Here is a 20,014-nt window from a genome sequence, read left to right on the forward strand (position 1 = left end):
ATATACAGTACTACTGTAAATTCACCAAACACTACACCAAAGACTACCACAGTTGCAGACTGATGAAAATTAAATGTATTTCTCTCCATGCCCAACATGTCAAAATGGAGATTCATATGTAACACTACGTTTAATAGTGCTCATAAACCTGATTGGTGTGAATATAATTAAGCAAACAAGTGTTTGGCTGTTTGGAACCAAGTGGGAAAGTGTGGTCGTTTCAGTTAATGCTTTGATATTGCTAGGAAGTGACATCATGATAGATTTGTGTGTGTTATGTAGGCTATACAAGTGTGTTTAGTGTTTTGCAAAGAGTGTGAGGTTGATAATGTGCTTAGTTGTGCTAATTTGAGCTAGTGTTTGGTTTCTTGTGTTTTAGTAACTGTGTTATACTTTTGATTTTAGTTTGTAAGCAGTCAAAAAAAAAAAACACCCAACTCTAATTGATTAACTGTTGATTGTTCGGCTCATAGAAATGCTGTCACAGCTACTTTATTGGTTTTGTCCAATAGACTAATAATTACTAATACATAACAATTATTCACTATTAAAAGGGGAAAAAAACAAATGTTCACACATTCAAAGCCGCTCCCCCGGAACGCCAAACGAGTGCTTGAGATCGGCAGAGTGCAATCAGGTTATCAAGGTAAGTTGACAGACAGACAGGAAGACCAATTATTTTCTCCGGCCCCCTTTTTTCATTGGATGGGGCCACAGATGACATTTTAAACATGTTTTTATGTCAGACCAATGAATGTATTCATTCCTATCGGTATGTTGCGATGATTTCAACAGAAGTGTTTCTGAATAATATCACCTACTCAACCTTTAATCATAATCAAAGCTGCCATCGACTCATTTTGTCTCATGAGTAATGGATCAACATCAGCTCTGGCAGCCTCGTACCTGTGATGTGTTCCTATGTTTTCTCGTTTCGGGACAAACGGGCACATTTCCCTTCATTCCGCCTCGGTTACACGCCTCGCTGCTTCAGTTATGAGTCATAGCACGCAAACGAGCGCCGCGCCTGCCGCGTGCGCGTCTGCACAAATGTGCCGCGTGATAGGGCGGAGCGGCTTCTTGTGCAAACAGCACGAGAGGAGGTGAAGTAGGAAAAAAAAACCCGTTCATTCACAGAGAAGCCGGTTATGTTTTAGGGGGAGGTGGTGACAGGCAGCAGACGCATTTGCAAACCCCCACATCGCTTCGCTCCACCTTCAATAAACGCAGGATGTCAGCGTAGAGCCGTGCGTAAAAAGAAGCTGCGCGCGGCACCGCGGACAGGAGACGCTTCACAGGCAGTTTCACCTCATTTCTGGAGGAAGACAAGCCCACTGCTGACCGCAGACCAGCCGCGTTCCTCTTTCCTGCTCAGGCTGTCGTTGGATCACATCGGAACGCCTTGCTGTTGAGGATACATTTATTGGTTTCTACTATCAATATTATTTTTGATCATTATTTTTGGTGGGTGCGAGCTGCCTACATCAGGTGCACAGCGGAGAGAGAGAGAGAGAGAGAGAGAGAGACAGAGAGAGAGAGAGCGAGCATCAGATCCGCCCAGCAAAGGTAAGAGACAAACAGAAAACACGGATGACCGGCGGTGACACAACACACACACACACACACACACACACACACACACACACACACGCACACACACACACACACACACACACGCACACACACACACACACACACGCACACACACGCACACGCACACACACACGGGCAATGAACACAATTCACAAACGTTGATCAATTATCAATGTTATCCCTGTAAATCATATTCATATAATCATGTTTAATTTAGGGGTTGGTTTCACTCTATAGGGGTATGAATATTCTAATCTCGATTATCATACATCTATAGACACACAATGTTCACAATGCACAGTGTTTCAATGGTGCTAAACATTGATCACAATGTAAGCTATTGATTTAATGATAGGTTAATCTCTGCACCACCTCCATCATATTCTAAACCGACTATAAAGCCATTTTTGTGCTTTCTAGTTCAACCATGTCAGCAAACAAACAATAAAACACAACGTTCCTGTAAAATCCCATAATGATCTCACAGGTGCAGAGTGTGTGTGTCTCTAGAGACGATGTCTTAATCTGTATCGTGTGTGTCTGTATTTCATGCTCCCTTGTAGCTCTAAACTGGTTATTTTTATAATGAAACGTAAAATGTCATATTCCAATAATAATTATATATCTTTTAATTATTGTATCTTTTTTATTAGGTTACTCACATAGTGCTCCTTTTGGTGCTTTGTTGATATGTTGAGTTTCATGTTCATTAATACTTCCGCATGTTAATCCCATAGGGCTGTGGTTTGATCTGGTCTAGGATTTATGCATAAACGTGTCCATAGTCAATTTAAAGTGGACTAATTGTGCTTTTTATGTTGCTTTTATGGTGCTGGGGATCAATATGATTGTTGATAATTATCTACTTATTTCTGTTGTTCAAATGAAATACTTTTATTGAAATAACAAAACCAAGTGTGTACAGCCATGTTAGCAGCTCTGTGACGCGGCACAACCGTGCTTTGAGTTAAATACTAGCATGCTAATGTTTAGCAGCTAGCTCTTAGCTTAGCATGTAGCATGTTTGGATAAGCAGTATAAAGTACAGCTGAGGTTGATGAGAATGTGATCAGTTTAGCAGGTAAATGTCCGGATTCATCCTCTGGGAAACGGCAGTGCATCCAGATATATTTCAGAGATATTTCAGACTTTACTTGAGTTACAATTTTTCAGGTCAGAAATGGATTTTGAGCAACTTAAATCTAGTTGTGTGTCTGAATTTGTGAACCCTAAAAGATAAGTGAGATGAATTATATTTTAATGGTTTTAATGTGATATTTAAATTTCAACATTTATGGATTCAGTTGCCATGAGAGCATAAATCATCCTGCAAATTTGGAAAGACAATTTCAAATGGGATTTCACAATATTTGCAGGGGGGATTGTTTTTTTTTTAGATGACTTGTGGTCCTTTGTGTGTCCATGAAATGTCTTTGAAGATCTTCACCTTTGGTCTCTACCAACACCCGAGGGAAATATATGCCTCTTTAGCTGCTAAAAGCTCCACTGAATCTTCACCAGCAAGTCTCTAACTATGTCCTGTTTGCTGCTGAGCTGTAGTGTAGTGGGTTTATCAGAAAGCACTGAGAGTGAACCAGACAGGAAATGTGCTGCAAAACCAAAACAAGAAACTAAAACGGACTAAAACTCTGTAGAGCTGCAGAAATGGAGACGATTTTGTGGCATTTACATCTGTGTTCATTTGAAACTTAATATGAACCTTTTCTGTCATTCACACTCAAAACATTTCCATTGTGAATGTGTCAAAAAAGGACTAGAAACAAGTCAAGTAATATGGATTAAAGAGACGGGTCATCGACTCTTCGTCTTCCTTAGAAACTGTTTACTAGAAGGGTGTGTTTGAATGATCCTCTAATCCCCTTTAGAGTGTGTGCCTTTGGCTAACTTAGTATGAAACTCACTCCCTCACTTGGTACAGTGGTAGCAAGAACACTTCAGTCAGACTGCACACCAAAGAGCTGATGAATGTCTTCTACTGGGAAAGGTTGAAGCCTTTCATCAGACTTTGGAAAAGAGTACTCGATTACTTCAAGGGTGGAGGACGGATGGTGTTATTGTGCAAAATACATACTGTGTCTGTGTTTATTTTACTAATACTGAAGGGCAATGATCTGCAGTGAGGGAAGTGTTCAGATTATTTCCTGTAAAATGACACATGAAAGCATTGAAAATGTAACTTAAATTTCTCCATTGGACATCCAGACTATTTACATACTCTATATTGCCAGTATTCGTAAGTATTCGCTCACCTGCCTTGACTCCCATATAAACTTAAGTGACATCAGATTCTTAATCCATAGGGTTTAATATGGCGTTGATCCACCCTTTGCAGCTTTAACAGCTTCAACTCTTCTGGAAGTCTTTCCACAAGGTTTAGGAGTGTGTTTATGGGACTTTTTGACCATTCTTCCAGAAGCGTATTTGTGAGGTCACACACTGATGTTGGAGGGAAGGCCTGGCTCTCAGTCTCCACTCTAATTCATCCCAAAGGTGTTCTATCGGGTTGAGGTCAGGACTCTGTGCAGGCCAGTCAAGTTCATCCACACCAAACTCTCTCCTCCATGTCTTTATGGACCTTGCTTTCATGTTGGAACAGGAAGGGGCCATCCCCAAACTGTTCCACAAAGTTGGGAGCATGGAATTGTCCAACATCTCTTGGTATGCTGAAGCATTCAGAGTTCCTTTCACTGGAACTAAGAGGCCAAGCCCAGCTCCTGAAAAACAACCCTACACCATAATCCTCCTCCACCAAACTTTACACGTGGCACAATGCAGTCAGACAAGTACCGTTGTCCTGGCAACCACCAAACCCAGACTCGTCCATCAGATATCCAGATGGAGAAACGTGATTGGTCCCTCCAGAGAACGTCTCCACTGCTCTAGAGTCCAGTGGCGGCGTGCTTTACACCACTGCATCCGACGCTTTGCATTGCACTTGCTGATGTATGGCTTGGATGCAACTGATCGCCATGGAAACCCATTCCATGAAGCTGTCTACGCTGTTCTACCACTTCTTGGCTGAGTTGCTGTCGTTCCCAATCGCTTCCACTTTGTTATAATCCCACTAACAGTTGACTGTGGAATATTTAGGAGTGAGGACATTTCACGACTGGACTTGTTGCACAGGTGGCATCCAATCACAGTACCACGCTGGAATTCACTGAGCTCCCGAGAGCGACCCATTCTTTCACAGATGTTTGTAGAAACAGTCTGCATGTCTAGGTGCTGCTTTTATACACCTGTTGCCATGGAAATGATTGGAACCCCAGATTTCAAATATTTGGATGGGTGAGTGAATACTTTGGCAATATAGTATTATACATTATATATAATAATAATAATAATAATAATAATGATAATAATAATAATACTATATAATAATAATATATATATATATATACACGTATAAATGTGTATTGAAGTACAGTACTTGAGTAAATACTTAGTTACATTCCACCACTAATTATTTGTTTTTGTATTTTAATATTTCCAAAGTTAATGGCGACTGTGTTGTCCAAGTCATGTACTGAGCGTTTGTCTTCTATTTAAGATCTATAAAAAATCTTTGTTGAGACTCAGCCTTGAATGAAATAAGACAGTTCTACTAAATCATTTTGACGCGCGGCAGAAAGTCAGTTATTTTCTGCTAAATGATTCACATGATGAAGTCCCATAAAAACTCCAGAGATGAAAAGCGTTCATCCGCAGCTCGAGTCATCCTTTCAGATGGATTCGGTAGTTCTTTCCTAGCCGCTGAAGGAGGGGATGACTCTCCACTGACTCCATGCTAGATTGAACCCAGCAGGATCCTCAGCTCTGACTCATCTGCTGCTCACATTCGTTCAGTCCTTCACACCGACCTCTACTGGTCTGCAAGGTCGACCACTGTGGCAGCTCAGGCTCTTCATCTGACCTGAAGGTGAAGTCTAACAGGAAATGTGTTTGCACGGTGTCTTTGTTTGACATGCTGTGCCGTTTGTTGGCTCTTGTGCTTGAATCATATTTGGCTGCAGTCGGGTGAAAACTTGGGAAATGTCAGCTTGCTGGGAACAAAGAGGAGCCGTTTTGTGCAGCTTGTGGCTCATTCGACAGGTTTCATCACAGCTAGGGGTCGGGCGTTTTTTCTCTGAGGACGATGTAATCTGAAGTACACTCATTAAAAACCCACATTTGAATTGGCAAACACATTAATATGTGGGTTCAGACAAAAATCCAATTACTTAATACAGGAATATTGCTATTTCCTGTGTTTTAATTAATCAGGAAAAAAACACTAAGCACTGATTCTTTCTAAATAAATGCATATTTTCCTGTATAGTTTCCTGAAATACATAATAGAGTAAGATAAAGCACTTGTTAATGTACATGTTTTTTCGCTAATAACCATTTATGATTATTTGCCATCTATTCCTGCCATCCATGCCTGAATCACACTCACGTTACATACACACAAGTATTGAACTTACATCCTCTCTACTGACCATCAGGGGGTGACTCCTCTGGTTGCTGCTCGGTGTCCCGCTCTCCTGCTTCTTCATCAGAGCAGCCTAGTTCACTGGTTGCAAAAAAATTGTCCACAAACCAATGGGAGACGGCATGATAACTACGTCCACTTCTTATATACAGTGTATGGTTGCGCAGTGTAAGTTGTGGATGTGTGAGTATATTTTATTGTGGAGCTTCCTGTCAGGTTCCCAGCTACAACAAGCTCCATTAATCAGATGAGCTGTGTCTGAAATCCCTCCCTAATTGGAAAAGTGTAAAGCCCTGATTATGCTTCCGCGTAGTGATCACGCAACGGCCACGCAACGGCCACGCAGTTGCTTGGAGACCGTGATGGTTCTGCGTTGGGTTTACGTGTCGAAATGCAATTCATTGCCACACCGGTAAAGGGCGCTATGTTTTTTGTAAAGACTGACTGACCGACCGAGACTCTTGACGTATATCGTCGTTAGCCTCGTTATAGCCTATTTGTTTACTTTCCGGCTTTAAACATCCACTATTTTTCAGAACTTGGTGTTTTATTTCTTTGTGTAAAAGCGACAAGGTGCAAACAATAAAACGAGGTGAAAACAATAAAAGTAGCCTTTTAAAAGTTTAAATGGCGGTGTTTATGAGTGGAAACCGGATAGCGGTCTGCAGCGGATGTAGTTAGCGGACCAATCAATGCCGCTGCATTGGTGTTGCGTTGGTGTTGCGTCCCCTCGACGCGCGTCTAGGATTTTTGGGAGGTGCACGTCAGGCCCTTGCGTTGGACGTAAGGGGGGTCCCCAAGGACGGGGGTCCGCAAGCCCCCTTGCGTTGTGTCGACGCGGAAGCATAACTTGGGCTTAAGAGATTATAAAAGTGGGGAGGATGAAAGTTGGTCATGTCCTCCATGTCCCCCAGTGGACATTTTGACCTTGTTGAGATGGACTTTGGTGATACAGATTGTGCTCTATCTCTCTCTCTCTCTCTCTCTCTCTCTCTCTCTCTCTCTCTCTCTCTCTCGCTCTCTCTCTCTCTCCTCAAACAAAACCTCCAGATGGCGAAGGCAGACCAGCGTTTCGGCCAGCGGGACGGCTCCGACCAGAACTTTGACTACATGTTCAAGCTGCTGATCATCGGCAACAGCAGCGTTGGGAAAACCTCCTTCCTGTTCCGCTACGCCGACGACTCCTTCAGCAACTCTTTCGTCAGCACCGTGGGCATCGACTTCAAGGTGAAGACGGTGTATCGCAACGACAAGAGGATCAAGCTGCAGATCTGGGTGAGGATGGTTTGCCTCACACTCACACTATACTGTATATAGTAGCACACAGTAACATACAGTATTGCATCATGATATAATATACCGTAACAAACAGAGGGATGCAGGGTAACATGCTCTGCTCTCAGACGACAACAAGCTTTTGGAAGGAGAGGAAGAGAAAAGACAGATACACAGACTTCTGGTTCTCTACAGCTTGTATCAGCGGCGGTGATGTTGTTGCCATGGCAGCAGCTCTTCATGCTCACTCACTGTCTCGCACACACACACACACGCACACACACACACACACACACACACACTATATGCACACACATTAACAGTGTTGTCTTCAGGGGCAATTAAAGAGGCCTCTTGGGGCGAAGAGGTTGAAACCCAGCAGGGGCATGGAGGGAGGAAGGGCGATGGTTGAGGAGGTGTGGTGTGTGTGACTTGGTTTCATTTTAATGTTAGGTGTAGGTTAAAGTTAGAGCAGTAGCACTCCCCCCTTATGCCTCATCATATTTTCTTGTCTTTGTTTTGGTGACGTGGGCTGCACGGTGGTGTAGTGGGTAGCACTCTCGCCTCACAGCAAGAGGGTCACGGGTTAGATCCCCGGGTCGGCCCCGGGTTCCTTCTGTGTGGAGTTTGCATGTTCTCCCCGTGTAAGTGTGGGTTCTCTCCGGGTTCTCCGGCTTCCTCCCACAGTCCAAAGACATGCAGGATGGGGATAGGTTGATTGGTGACTCTAAATTGCCCGTAGGTGTGAATGTGAGTGTGAATGGTTGTTTGTCTCTACATGTCGGCCCTGTGATAGACTGGCGTCCTGTCCAGGGTGTACCCTGCCTTCGCCCAATGACAGCTGGGATCGGCTCCAGCCCCCCCGCGACCCTGAATACAGGAGAAGCGGTAGACAATGGATGGATGGATGGATGGATGTTTTGGTGACATTTGGTGGAGATTCATCTTCTGCTTTACGTTTATCTGGCAGTTTGAAAACCACTGGTTTAGCGTTCGGGTCGGGAGCAGTTCTGGTTAGGGTCAGTCTCTAGGAAATGAATGTAAGTCAATGCAATATCCCCAAATGTCATGAAAACAAGACGGTGTGTGTGCGGGTGTATGTGTATGTGTATGTGTGTGTTTGGGTGTGTGTGTATGTGTGTGTGTGTGTGTGTGCGAGTGTATGTTTGTGTGTGTGCGTGTGTAAATGTGTATGTGTGTGTGCGTGTGTAAATGTGTATGTGTGTGTGTGCTTGTGTGAGCATGTGTGTGTGTGTGTGTGTGTGTGTGTGTGTGTGTGTGTGTGTGTGTGTAAATGTGTATGTGTGTGTGTGCTTGTGTAAGCATGTGTATGTGTGTGCGTGTGTGTGTGTGTGTGTGTGTATGGGAGGTTTGGGGACAGCGCCATAAGTAGAGCTAATCAGAGCAGATTGATTCAAACTGAAAGCACATCAGTGAAGAGTAAAAATAGACACAACATACGCACAAAAAGGATGATACGATGCAACAAGCAATTGAGTACTAAAATGAATAGAGATTTGCCTTCAGCTTAGCCATAGGCATGCTCTCAAAGCCCTACGAGAGGTGTAGTTTTATGACATTGTTGAGGGTTGAGGCTATAGTTCACAATGGGTGGTTATCAGCTGCGCCAAAACTCTCAGGTTTACTGTTTGTGAATTGGTTTTCAATCCCAGCATATTTAAGAAAAATACAATGTAAATCAAAATGTCTTCATTATTATTTTTTTAGTGTACATTTTTTCCCTCTTGAGGCTGCCTGAGGCACCAATCACCAGCTTGTATGGAACCCAAACACAGCCTGTAAAGTACCTGCTTCGCTTGCTGCTGCTCTTCCACAAAAACAATATCCATATTCACAATAATCCCTACAATCGTCACTATATAGACTGGAAGTGTGTGGCAGTGTCTGTATAGCAGAGAACCGGCCCTCTGCCTGGATTTTTTTGAATTTGCTGTATTTGGGTAGTCAACCTCTAGAGCTACGTAGCAACCAGGTGCTCGTAAGCACTCATCCAATAACAGAATCCAGAAGGAGAATCAGATTTTTGTGTCAGATCTGGACAGTAAGAGAGCGTGAGATAGTCTTCAAATTGAGCTGAAATGAACCATATTAGATCACATTAGGCACCTATTTAACAATATATGAAACTACACAATCCCTGCAACCAGGTCCAATATTGGCTCCAATGACTGGAACCGGAGCAGTTTGTGAACGTAATACATTAATGAACGTACTGTCGCTCTGTTCAGCTGTCCACATATTTCACCGGGTTGAGTGGAGTGATGTCCTCCTCCATGGAAATCAAACACACATTTCTCTTTGCTTTCAACTAAACTGGCAGGAATCAGTCAGTGCCTGAGGCTCTGCTTATCACCCTCCTCATGATTAATGTCCCTACTGCACACATACACACACACACACACACACACACACACACACAGACCTAATCACGCTCTGCATCAAATTTGAATTAATTAAATGCAAGCGAGCACTCATATCCCCCCGAGAAGAAAAATAAAGAGAAAACCAGAGATTGTTGAATGAGCGCAGAGGAAGTGAAGCACAAAAGAGCTAAATTTAGCAGAATGACTGCACTTAGACCAGCCGTCGTGGTATGAGGATGAAACGGGGGAATGGTGGGAGTTGTTGTGGACTGCGTGAATGTCACATTGAGGCTCAGCTGGTTTGTTGCAGCGATCAGCTGAAGACTCTTAAGAGGAGGTGAAGATGTTTGACACCTGATACCTCCTCTTCCCCAGTGAGAATAAACAAGCGCTCAGGCTGTCATAAATGAAATAATATATAATTAATTATGTCATCATTGAAAATGCCAAAATCCTGTGGCAAGTCCCAGACTTATGAGATGTGATGTTTTTGTTAATGATAACATAATAAAAAAACATTGTTTTATCTACTGTATATAATACATTACATCACAGTAGTGTAGTTTTTACTTTTCAAAACAAATTCCACAACAGCGGATACATTTAAATTAAACCAAAAAAGCCACACAGTATTGAATACTGCTGTGCTTCTATCAGATTGATCAGATGTGTTATAATGCACAATGCTAGCTGTAATAACAGACTTGAGCCTGAGCAGTCACAGCTGAGGGTCCACCAACCCAAACTGTGCACGTCTGCTACATAAATACAGCTCAGTCTTCCTCTGTGGATCAGAGAGAATGCAAAATGTATTGAATCAGAATCAGCTTAAAGTTTGTGCACACGTAGAAGGATTTTCACTTACATGCAGTTCCAAGAACAATTTTCTGGTAGATAGATATAAATAGACACACTCAAAACAAGGATGACAGAATCCCCACTCCAATCTTTTGGATAATAATGAAATAAATCATGGTTTTGCCATTAAAAACCTGACTCAAATTTTGCTGGACTGCAGGGCGATGCGATCCTTCAAGGCACTGCTTTGGGCAATCGAATCCATGCAAGGTCACATTCCTGGTCCCTTTGTACCATCAAAAGATACAATCTTTGTCATTGTGAAGTCCTGTCTCACAATTCTGCAAACCTCTGTGCCATCAAATTCACAGTTCTGTTGCTCAACCCGGATTGGTGCATTGCTTTTCTCTGAAGCAACCCAGACACATCAACCTTGCCCTTTATTCTGATTTATTCGCATTATTCTCATTCTGCAGGTAAGAAAAGTAACAGCAGCAGTTTATATCTGCAGCTGTAAACATGGAGATGACATACAGACGAGGAGAGGGCTGGATGCAGGCAGCAGATGTTGGTTAGACTTATTAGCTCCTTTCACTGTTTTAGCAGAAGAAACTGACGGTCAGTGAGCTGCAGAGTTGACTGATGAACAGACTGACGGGGTGAAAGGTGGTAAAGTGTAGCTGGGGCTTCTGTCAGAGTCTGTGTGAATCTGCGACTTCAACACTCGCCGTGTGCTATTGTGAGGTGAGAACGTGTGCATGTGTTGGAGGGATGATGCTTGCTGCAGAATAAGTATATATCATTTCTTTTAAGAGCGATATCTGCGTCAATATTCATACATTCTTGAGTGACGTTGCTGCAGGTTTTTGTGCTTTCCATTAAGAAAAATTGATGCTGTATCAAAATGATGGAGACTTGTGTCTCCATGGAAACACCATTAGCAAAAATCCAACAGTCTGGTTTTGAAAGCCAGAATAGAACAGATAATTTCCCCGGCTTATTGTGTTGGGATATGGGCTTATCTCTACTCACAGTAAATGGGACACAGTGTCCAACAGTTTCTACTCAGAATATCAGCTGACGTTGGCTGGTTCAGAGCAACAACCACACAGATTTACATTATATTTGTTGTGGATACAAAGCGACCCCAGATGATGAATCCTATAGGTGATCCCTGACATTGATCGTTGCACCACCATCACTCATCATTTGACCAACTGAAAGTTTCAGTGGATCCAAAAAAACGAGTTATTTCAAGCGCCAAAAAAACAAAATGATTGTGATCACGTTCGTTTTGTACTGTAAATTACAAATCTGGTTATACAATCAGTCTTGCTTTTCCCGGTCTACAAGCAAATCAGGCTCCTTAATAGTAACCTGGAACTGTGTAATTTCAACAATTCAAACTGTTGGACGCACAGGTCATTCGATGATTGAACTGATCAGAGATCAGACAAATGCTTCAGCAGCTTGCTGTGCCATCTGTCTGACTGCGTGTGTTGAAATAGCTGGAACGGCTTGTCTTGTTGTTTTTGTATGCGACAGGGAGGATGATTTCACTGCGGCTGCGGTGTAATTTCGGCAGGAGAAAAGACACTTGATGCATCTTGGAGAGACAGATGCCTTAAGGTCAACATCTGCTGCGAATGCTTCAAGGGTGCTTTTTACACTTTGTAAGCATCAGATAACTATTCTGATGTGTGCTGTGGCTAAAACTCTGTTAAGACATGCAAATGTCTCAAAATGGTTCTTCCTGTTTGTAAGTCTGAGGGATCCAGAAAGAACCCCTTTTCAACCAAAGAACCCTTTTTGGAAGAAAGAGGTCTTCAAGGATTGTTGAAAGCATGAGTATTACAAGATCATCTTATCCCACATCTCCAACAACTGTGATTATGAACCATAATTGTTGTGGCTAATTTCTTGTCATCACCTTTAGAAGGTGAGAAAGATTGTATGTGAACCTAGGGGGTTCTAAAGAGAAGGGTTCTGGGTGGAACCTTTCACAGATGGTTCCAGGTAAATACCCTTATGTTGGGAACCCCCTGAAAAGGGACCTTAAGTTTCCCACAAGCATATCTCATGAAATTGAGACACCCAAGGTCTTATAATCTTTACGACTAGACGGTCTGAGCCTCCTCTGGTCGCGTAAAAGTTTGCATCAACAGATTATTTAACATGAATTCAGCTATTTACACTAAAGCGTTCCAATAGGCCGAGTTACGTCGTTAGTCAGAGAAGTTAACGTCAACCACGCTCTTTTCCTAAGCCTAAGAGGTTTTGCTGCCTAAACCTAACTTCCTGAGAAGACAGAAGTGTATTTTGGAAAACTCATTACCCATGAAACGAGTGTATCACCTTAACTCAACCTTTCCCATAGAATAGATAAAGATGAATATGTTATTCTTGGTTATCATATGAACACCGCAGCCTCTAGGGTGTGCTTGTATATAAGTCTATAAAGATTCATTCTTTTACTGAGTAAAACAGATGTGTGAATTGGCTTTTTGTTTTTCATTTTCAGGACACAGCAGGGCAGGAGCGTTACCGCACCATTACTACGGCCTACTACCGTGGCGCCATGGGCTTCATCCTCATGTACGACATCACCAACGAGGAGTCCTTCAACGCCGTCCAGGACTGGTACGACATTGCCCTGGAAGCTCGTGTGTATGCTGCTTCTGTGTCTTTGGTACTCAAATAAATGATTCAAAATGTGCTTTCAGGGCGACTCAAATCAAGACCTACTCATGGGACAATGCCCAGGTGATCATGGTGGGCAACAAGTGTGACATGGATGAGGAGAGAATCGTACCTCCAGAGAAAGGAAAACATCTTGCCGACCAGTTAGGTAAGAAGTTGCAGCATGAGTGCTACTTACTACATGCTGTCATATAACAGCGCTCTTATATGGCTTCTAGAGTGAGGTTGGTATTTTCCAGGTGGAAACCTCCAGTTCTGAAAAGTGAAGCCAATGCTGACCTGCATTCTCTCTACTGGCCATCAGGGGGCGACTCCTCTGGTTGATTGCAATATAAGCCCAAATTCTCACTTGATTTATTATCTCATTGTATGAGGTTATGGTCTCAATCACTCGTTCCAAATTTGTCAGATCCACTCACAAACCACTCACTTCTCTTCACTGGTTGCAAAAATTTCAAGATGGCGACGGCCAAAAAAACCCGTCAAACCAATGGGTAACGTTATGATGACTATGTCCATTTCTTATATTCAGTCTACGTTCTGTTTTCCAATGGTGAGTTCTTGTTTAAAGATCTTCTGAGCAGAGAAACACAGAAAGCCACCTGAATAATAATGTATCAGTCTTATCGGTTTATATTCTGAACATCACTACTTGTTCCAAAATGGATACTACGATACCCAAGAATTATAAATAATAAATATACATTAAGATACATAATAATAATATTCAATACCTAATTAACTTATAGTTGTTATGAATTTGCCTTAGTGCGCTCAGGACAGAACAACATTAACAGTCAAGACACATAATAAGAAATAAAAACTCATAACATGGAATTCATAACCCCCTCCCACATAAAACATGACATACACCTGGTGATCACCTGCGGAGCGTTTGACAGCCGGCTAAGAGGAACTGGGTACGCAGCATACATGAAGTGACATGGACAAGCAACACAAGGGTTCAATTTATGCTTTACTGTCTAACAATATATTTTACTGTGACTAATAATAATGATAATTGCATATAACTCTATGGGTTACAAATAATATTACAAAAGCACATTTGGGTTGGCTTTATTCATCCCTGCTGTGAGAAAGAACCAGTGTAACTCCATGAGGAAAAGTCTCCCCCGGGGGCGAGTGTGTACTGATGAACTACAAGTGTTGCCAAAGGCTGGAGAGGCGTGTGAATTAAGAATGCACAATACTGGTTTTAGCTCCACTGCTGGGAGCTATTTCTTCACCAAGTCTTTAATACATGTCAACACTGCAGGCTGAATGCAAAATGTTCAATGGTGCAAACGGTTCAGGAAGATGGTCAGCACTTGATTTTGCAACGTGAGAAAGCTCAAGCAAAGTCTGAAGACTGAAAGAGGCCTTTTTATTCTTCACCATGAGAAAACATAAAAACAAAGTGGTGGACGGAAATCATTTCTCCAGCCTGCAACTGTGGTTTCACAGTCTCACACTCAAACATTTGGGATCCCAGGTTGCAGATATATATTTGTGAAGTGGGAAGAAGAGTCTGAGAGCAAACACACCTTGAGATGCTCAAATAGATTAAACCACACCCAACATTAGTCAGAAACCAGTCTTTAAAGGCCTAAAGACAGTGTTGTAAATATTTATAGGCCGCTGGTTTCCAAAACAATTCAGCATGCGTCCCCTGAAAAGAAAGCACTGTATATCTGTGACCCCTTTGTCACAGATATATTATATCTACAGTATAAGTTGAAACATGTTTAAAAAAGTGATTTGTCTCCTCTCTGATTGTTTGATTTAAATAATATCAGATTAAAAAACTATCCAGTATACCACAATAAAAGGGGGAATTACAAGTCGGTCAAAAGAAAAAATCTTTTAATACGTTCTATGCCAGATTTATCTGAATTTATTTATTTTTTATTTTATATTTAGATACAAAAGACAACAAACATTTTTTTCAAAATATAAAGATATATTTAAAGAAATAATTTTTTTTCTGAAACAGATACATTGAAATAAACAACAATATGCAAGAGTTTTATTTCAGTTGGCCGTTGCTTTCAGGAGAGCTCAGGTGTCTTTTAGCAGAGCTGACCCCTCCTGACTTCATGTAATCCAAACACTGTCAAAACTGTTTGTCATGGTGTTCAAGTCAAGTCAATCCCATTGGTTTGACGTGTACTTTTTTCTGCTGTTTTCCAGACGGTCGAGCACATGTTGTTGAGCGGACTGATTGGAACACAACATCTCCATTAGCTATAGATGGATTTAAGTCCCACTGAAATGATTGTTAATACTGTCTTCAGGCTGCACCTATGGCTAGGAAGATTATATATTTAATAAAATAAATAAACAAATTGCACTTACGTCCTGCACTTACATGTAGCACTCTGTAGTTTGGCTTATTTGAAGTTAATGTACTGACACGACTTGCTGTTCTGGGTTTGTTCCCCAACGGTTAAAATCACTTCAACCGTGCAAAAAGCATGTTTTAGTTCATACCGTCCATCATGTTATACGCCTAATAACACATGCCGTAAAAATTATTTGTATTTTTAACTAAAAACCAATATTTTTCTTCCTGGTAAACAAAATACGACTAATATGTGCTTACATCAGCGAGCACCAACCGAGTTCAACCAATTCAAGCATGACTTCCATCCATCAATCAATCAAGCTGTAGCTTCAGTTCTGTACAGAGCTGGAGAAGGTCATGAGCTCATCTTTTCAACGATCAAATTCCTGTCATTACTTTCACTTTATTTTGCACTTCTTGTCTACCCCACAAGGTTTGATTTGGCTAGAACGACAACGCATCTTGTACAGTGAAGCTATCATTACCTTTGTCTTTTTTGACCGTAAACTGCTGTTTCTGTTTCCTCCTGCAGGCTTTGAGTATTACGAGGCGAGCGCCAAGGAGAACATCAACGTGCAGCAGGTCTTCGAGCGCCTGGTGGACATCATCTGCGTGAAGATGTCGGAGCGCGTGGACGTGGAGATCCCAGCGGCCCCGGGCGCCAAGACCACCAGACTGACCGACAAGCCCGCCCAGCTACCTCAGAAGTGCTGCTGATTGGCCGTCAGCCCGTCCGTTCATCCCTCCGCTGTCGCCTCGTCCTCGATCCCCTCCAAAGCTCTCGAGAAAAATGAAAAAAAAAAAAAAAAAAAAAAAAAAAACAGATTACCATTGTAACATTCCTCAACACACTCTCTCTGCTTCAGTCCATGTTTGTGAGCAGTCAATAATCACTAAGCCTACTGCGAGTTATATAGCCAGTTTCATCCCCTTCCCGTCCCCAAGTATCCGATGTTGGTCCTTACGTAGGCGGAGGAGGAAGGGTGGCACTATACTCTGGACAAAATTTAATTTGGTTTGTTTGAAATAGTTGAGCCAAGCTAGAATACATAAGGTAGTAAGATATGAAAGTATAAAAGCCTGGTCACACTAGAAAGTGGCAAAGCGAAGTTCATCCGTGCACCCTCATGTACACTGTACCAGACGTTTGGTAGCAAGGGAATATTTGCAGGGATAGGTCATTTCCAGTGGTTCTCCAAGCTGGCAAGGTTGCCCTCTGACAGTTGGCAAGTTAGTTAACTTGGTCGCTAAAGGGACCATAAGTTTATGCATTTTATTTTGAGTGACGTATTTGTATCAACGTCTCTCTTAAATGGAGTGAATCCACTGATCGCAGCGATCAAAAACGTTTTTATTTATGTAATGCCAGTTTGACTGGGCTTTAAAGCTGGAATTATGCTTCTGCAAAGATATATGCTTCTCAGAAGAAACAGATGTTATAGTTTAACCGTCAGTCAGAGGGAAGCTAAGTATCAACAATCCTGTTGGAAAGAGAGGGTTTAAAACAGACAGAGTGAAGCTCACGTGCTGCGTCATGTGATATCTAGAGCACATTCCATGAGATTTTAAACAACCCAAAAGGGCAAATAAAGATGTAGAAAAAACTAGAATCAAAATTTATGAATGAAGGGAAAACGTACATCCAGGGAGCTAATGAATAACATTTCTGAAGATGACTGATGAGAATTGACACTTGAAAATATGATTACTGACAGCCCACTGTTGTGTGCGCTTCCCAAACAGCACCTGGTTCAAGAGTTTTAAGGTGCGTCTTACGTCACAGGTACGTTGCCCGAGCACCACCCCACCCTAAAGATACATCTAAGAAATTATGTTATTCTTGGTGAAACAAGTCAGGCCTACACCAGACTAGCCGGCGCACACTGCCCCACGCTTAGCTGAATCTGTGCTTCATTTCAGTTTTAGTGCTGGGACTACTTTTCCAGGAATTGCTGTCTGCATTTCCATTGATTTCCATAAAGACCTGCAAAGACTAGGAAATTAGATGCACAACCATAAAAACCCACCAAATGAGATTTTGTTGAGAGTGCCCTGCTGAGCGGATCTGACAGCAGGGTCCACTGTAAGCACAGCACTGCCTCTCCTCTCAAAGTGTAGCACAACGGGAAAACAACAGCTGCTCGTGTTCACAAGTTTACAGGTCGCAGTCGTTCACCCACCAACATACACCAGATTAGGATGCTTCTCAAATAGCTAGTAATAGTGAGTCCACTTGAATACAACATGCCTATAGCCTAATTGTTACCGGCCTTACTTAGTGCTGTCTGTGACTTGGAAGACGCTTTAGGGCTACACCACCAACGCACAACTCCAGGGCAGGGCTGCAGCCGAACCGTTGGCCAAGTCCAAGACTTAGACGAGTCCAAAAACATGTCTGACATTAGCATCAGTTAAACAGAGAGTGCCTCCTGATGTTCTAACAGGGTTCATTTAGATTAGTAGTGTTGTTATTGGGAGGAGTATGAACCAGAACAATCATCAAGCAAGTATTGCCGGAATGGAAGGATTACGGGATAGGCCTAACACATGCAGGCTTAGGGGCCCAAGAGGTCAGGCAGTTCAAAACTGGCTGTTAGTCCAACACCACAAATCACTCATTTGTCTCAGTGAGATTTACAGTCCTGAGACCCTCAATTTGGATAAGAAAAAAAAAACCTTGTTGGAAATGTGACAGAGGTACAAAACAGCCACAAATAGTGTAAAACACAATGGTCACACAAGCAGAACGGAATTTTTTTTATTGATTTCTGGTTTCTGATCATTTTCTTGTAACTCTTCAGACACTGTAGCAAAACAACCACAAAGTGAACGTAAAGGAATAGTTGATTACACATACTAATAATTCATAGTTTTATTGACAATTAAATGATGAAGGTAGGCCCTGTTGCACACTCAATACATTTCTGCTGCGGACTGCCAGAGACTCGACCCCAGACCGCCGTGAAGCGCTGCAGCCCTGCTTCTTGGTGGCTTCCAGCTTTTGCACTGGCGGACACAATCCAACGGCATCCTGGGTGTTTTATACTCACGCACACATGTGAGCAGAGCTGATGGGTGAAGAGCACATGGTTCTCTCCTCCGCCTTTAGCAGCTGTAGTCACATAGTCCTCATGTTTGCAGTGTTTCAGACATGAATGTGTGTGTGTGTGCGATATTAAAGAAACATTGTGTTGCATATGGTTATCATGATATTTATTGTGTATTGAGTTGTAAGGGTTTATTTGTGTTTATGTACAGTATCTTTGACGAAAGTGTGATATTTTGATAATGTCATGTCAGCTGAGATACAATACGTATGTGTGTTTACGAAAGAGAAAAAATTGTGCATTTATTATTAAATATTGAAGATGGGAATAAAACAATATCCTGCCAAATTGTTATATAGCTACCACAGCGCACGTTTCTGTGTGTAACTCCCCACCACGAGTCTTCATATTGATAGGAAAAAGCATACAATAATATTGTCGTTGTATTCATATGATTATTTTTTAAGTGAATTTGTAAATGATAGATTTAGAAATTATAATGGTGTTGCGTATATATTTATTTTTTATGCTGTGTATACCATGGACAAATTATATAGAGAGTGTAAACTTGTTGTCTTACAGTTCACTCCTGTGGGGAGAAGCACAAAGTGATTGTACAAAAATATTGTGAATGTTTGTATATTATAGATGAAATTTAGTATAATAAAAATCACAATCTTTAAATCATAACATTTGAATTCTTTGTGTGTATTCTTTTTGTAGACTTTTTCTTATACTATTTCTTTCAAATCAGTTTAAGACTCTTCTACTACCTGTACTACTAGTACTTAAACAAAAAACTTGAATACAGTGTACAAGAAATAACAAATAAAGACTGCTTCAATACTAGATTTACATAATAACATATTTGCATAAATGTGATTTGTTGTATCATGGATGCAACTTTTAATTTACTTTACTTCCTGGGATAGTCACATATCACTACTGCTATATATTATATATAAGCAGCACATGATGTGTGTGTGTGTGTGTGTGTGTGTGTGTGTGTGTGTGTGTGTGTGTGTGTGTGTGTGTGTGTGTGAGAGAGCACACAATGACAAATAGAGATTAGAAATGCATGCAATGCATTTTAAATAATCTGCATTAAATTTAGGTGTGATTTTTAGTTATTTAGAGAACCTGTAATTATATTCTTAGAAATAAAATGACAATAGATCTTTAATTTATAAAAGCTGCAAAGGACTGCGTTCGTGATAGATCATTGCGTTTTGTGATGATGTCATTCTGTATTATTGTTAGATTTAAATGCTACATAAACCAATTTGTTTGATCAATTCCCAGCATCGTTGAGAGAACTACCGGTACACAGTGTTTGTCAATCAAACTTTACTCTGTCGTCACAGATTCGACCAATCAG

At 41.6% G+C, this 20,014-nt stretch overlaps 1 protein-coding gene across 1 annotated transcript; it reads left to right on the forward strand.

The window, feature by feature from the left end:
- Positions 1-1,248: 1,248 nt before the first annotated feature.
- On the forward strand, positions 1,249-19,326 carry rab3b (RAB3B, member RAS oncogene family). Its single transcript, XM_084012282.1, has 5 exons — positions 1,249-1,566; positions 7,139-7,363; positions 13,067-13,185; positions 13,269-13,393; positions 16,122-19,326. The coding sequence occupies exons 2-5, from the start codon at positions 7,139-7,141 to the stop codon at positions 16,304-16,306; spliced, it is 654 nt and encodes a 217-aa protein (XP_083868408.1). The 5' UTR covers positions 1,249-1,566; the 3' UTR covers positions 16,307-19,326.
- Positions 19,327-20,014: the final 688 nt, after the last annotated feature.

This window comes from Eutrigla gurnardus (genome assembly GCF_963514095.1).
Source record: "Eutrigla gurnardus genome assembly, chromosome: 6".
Classification (NCBI taxonomy): domain Eukaryota; kingdom Metazoa; phylum Chordata; class Actinopteri; order Perciformes; family Triglidae; genus Eutrigla; species Eutrigla gurnardus.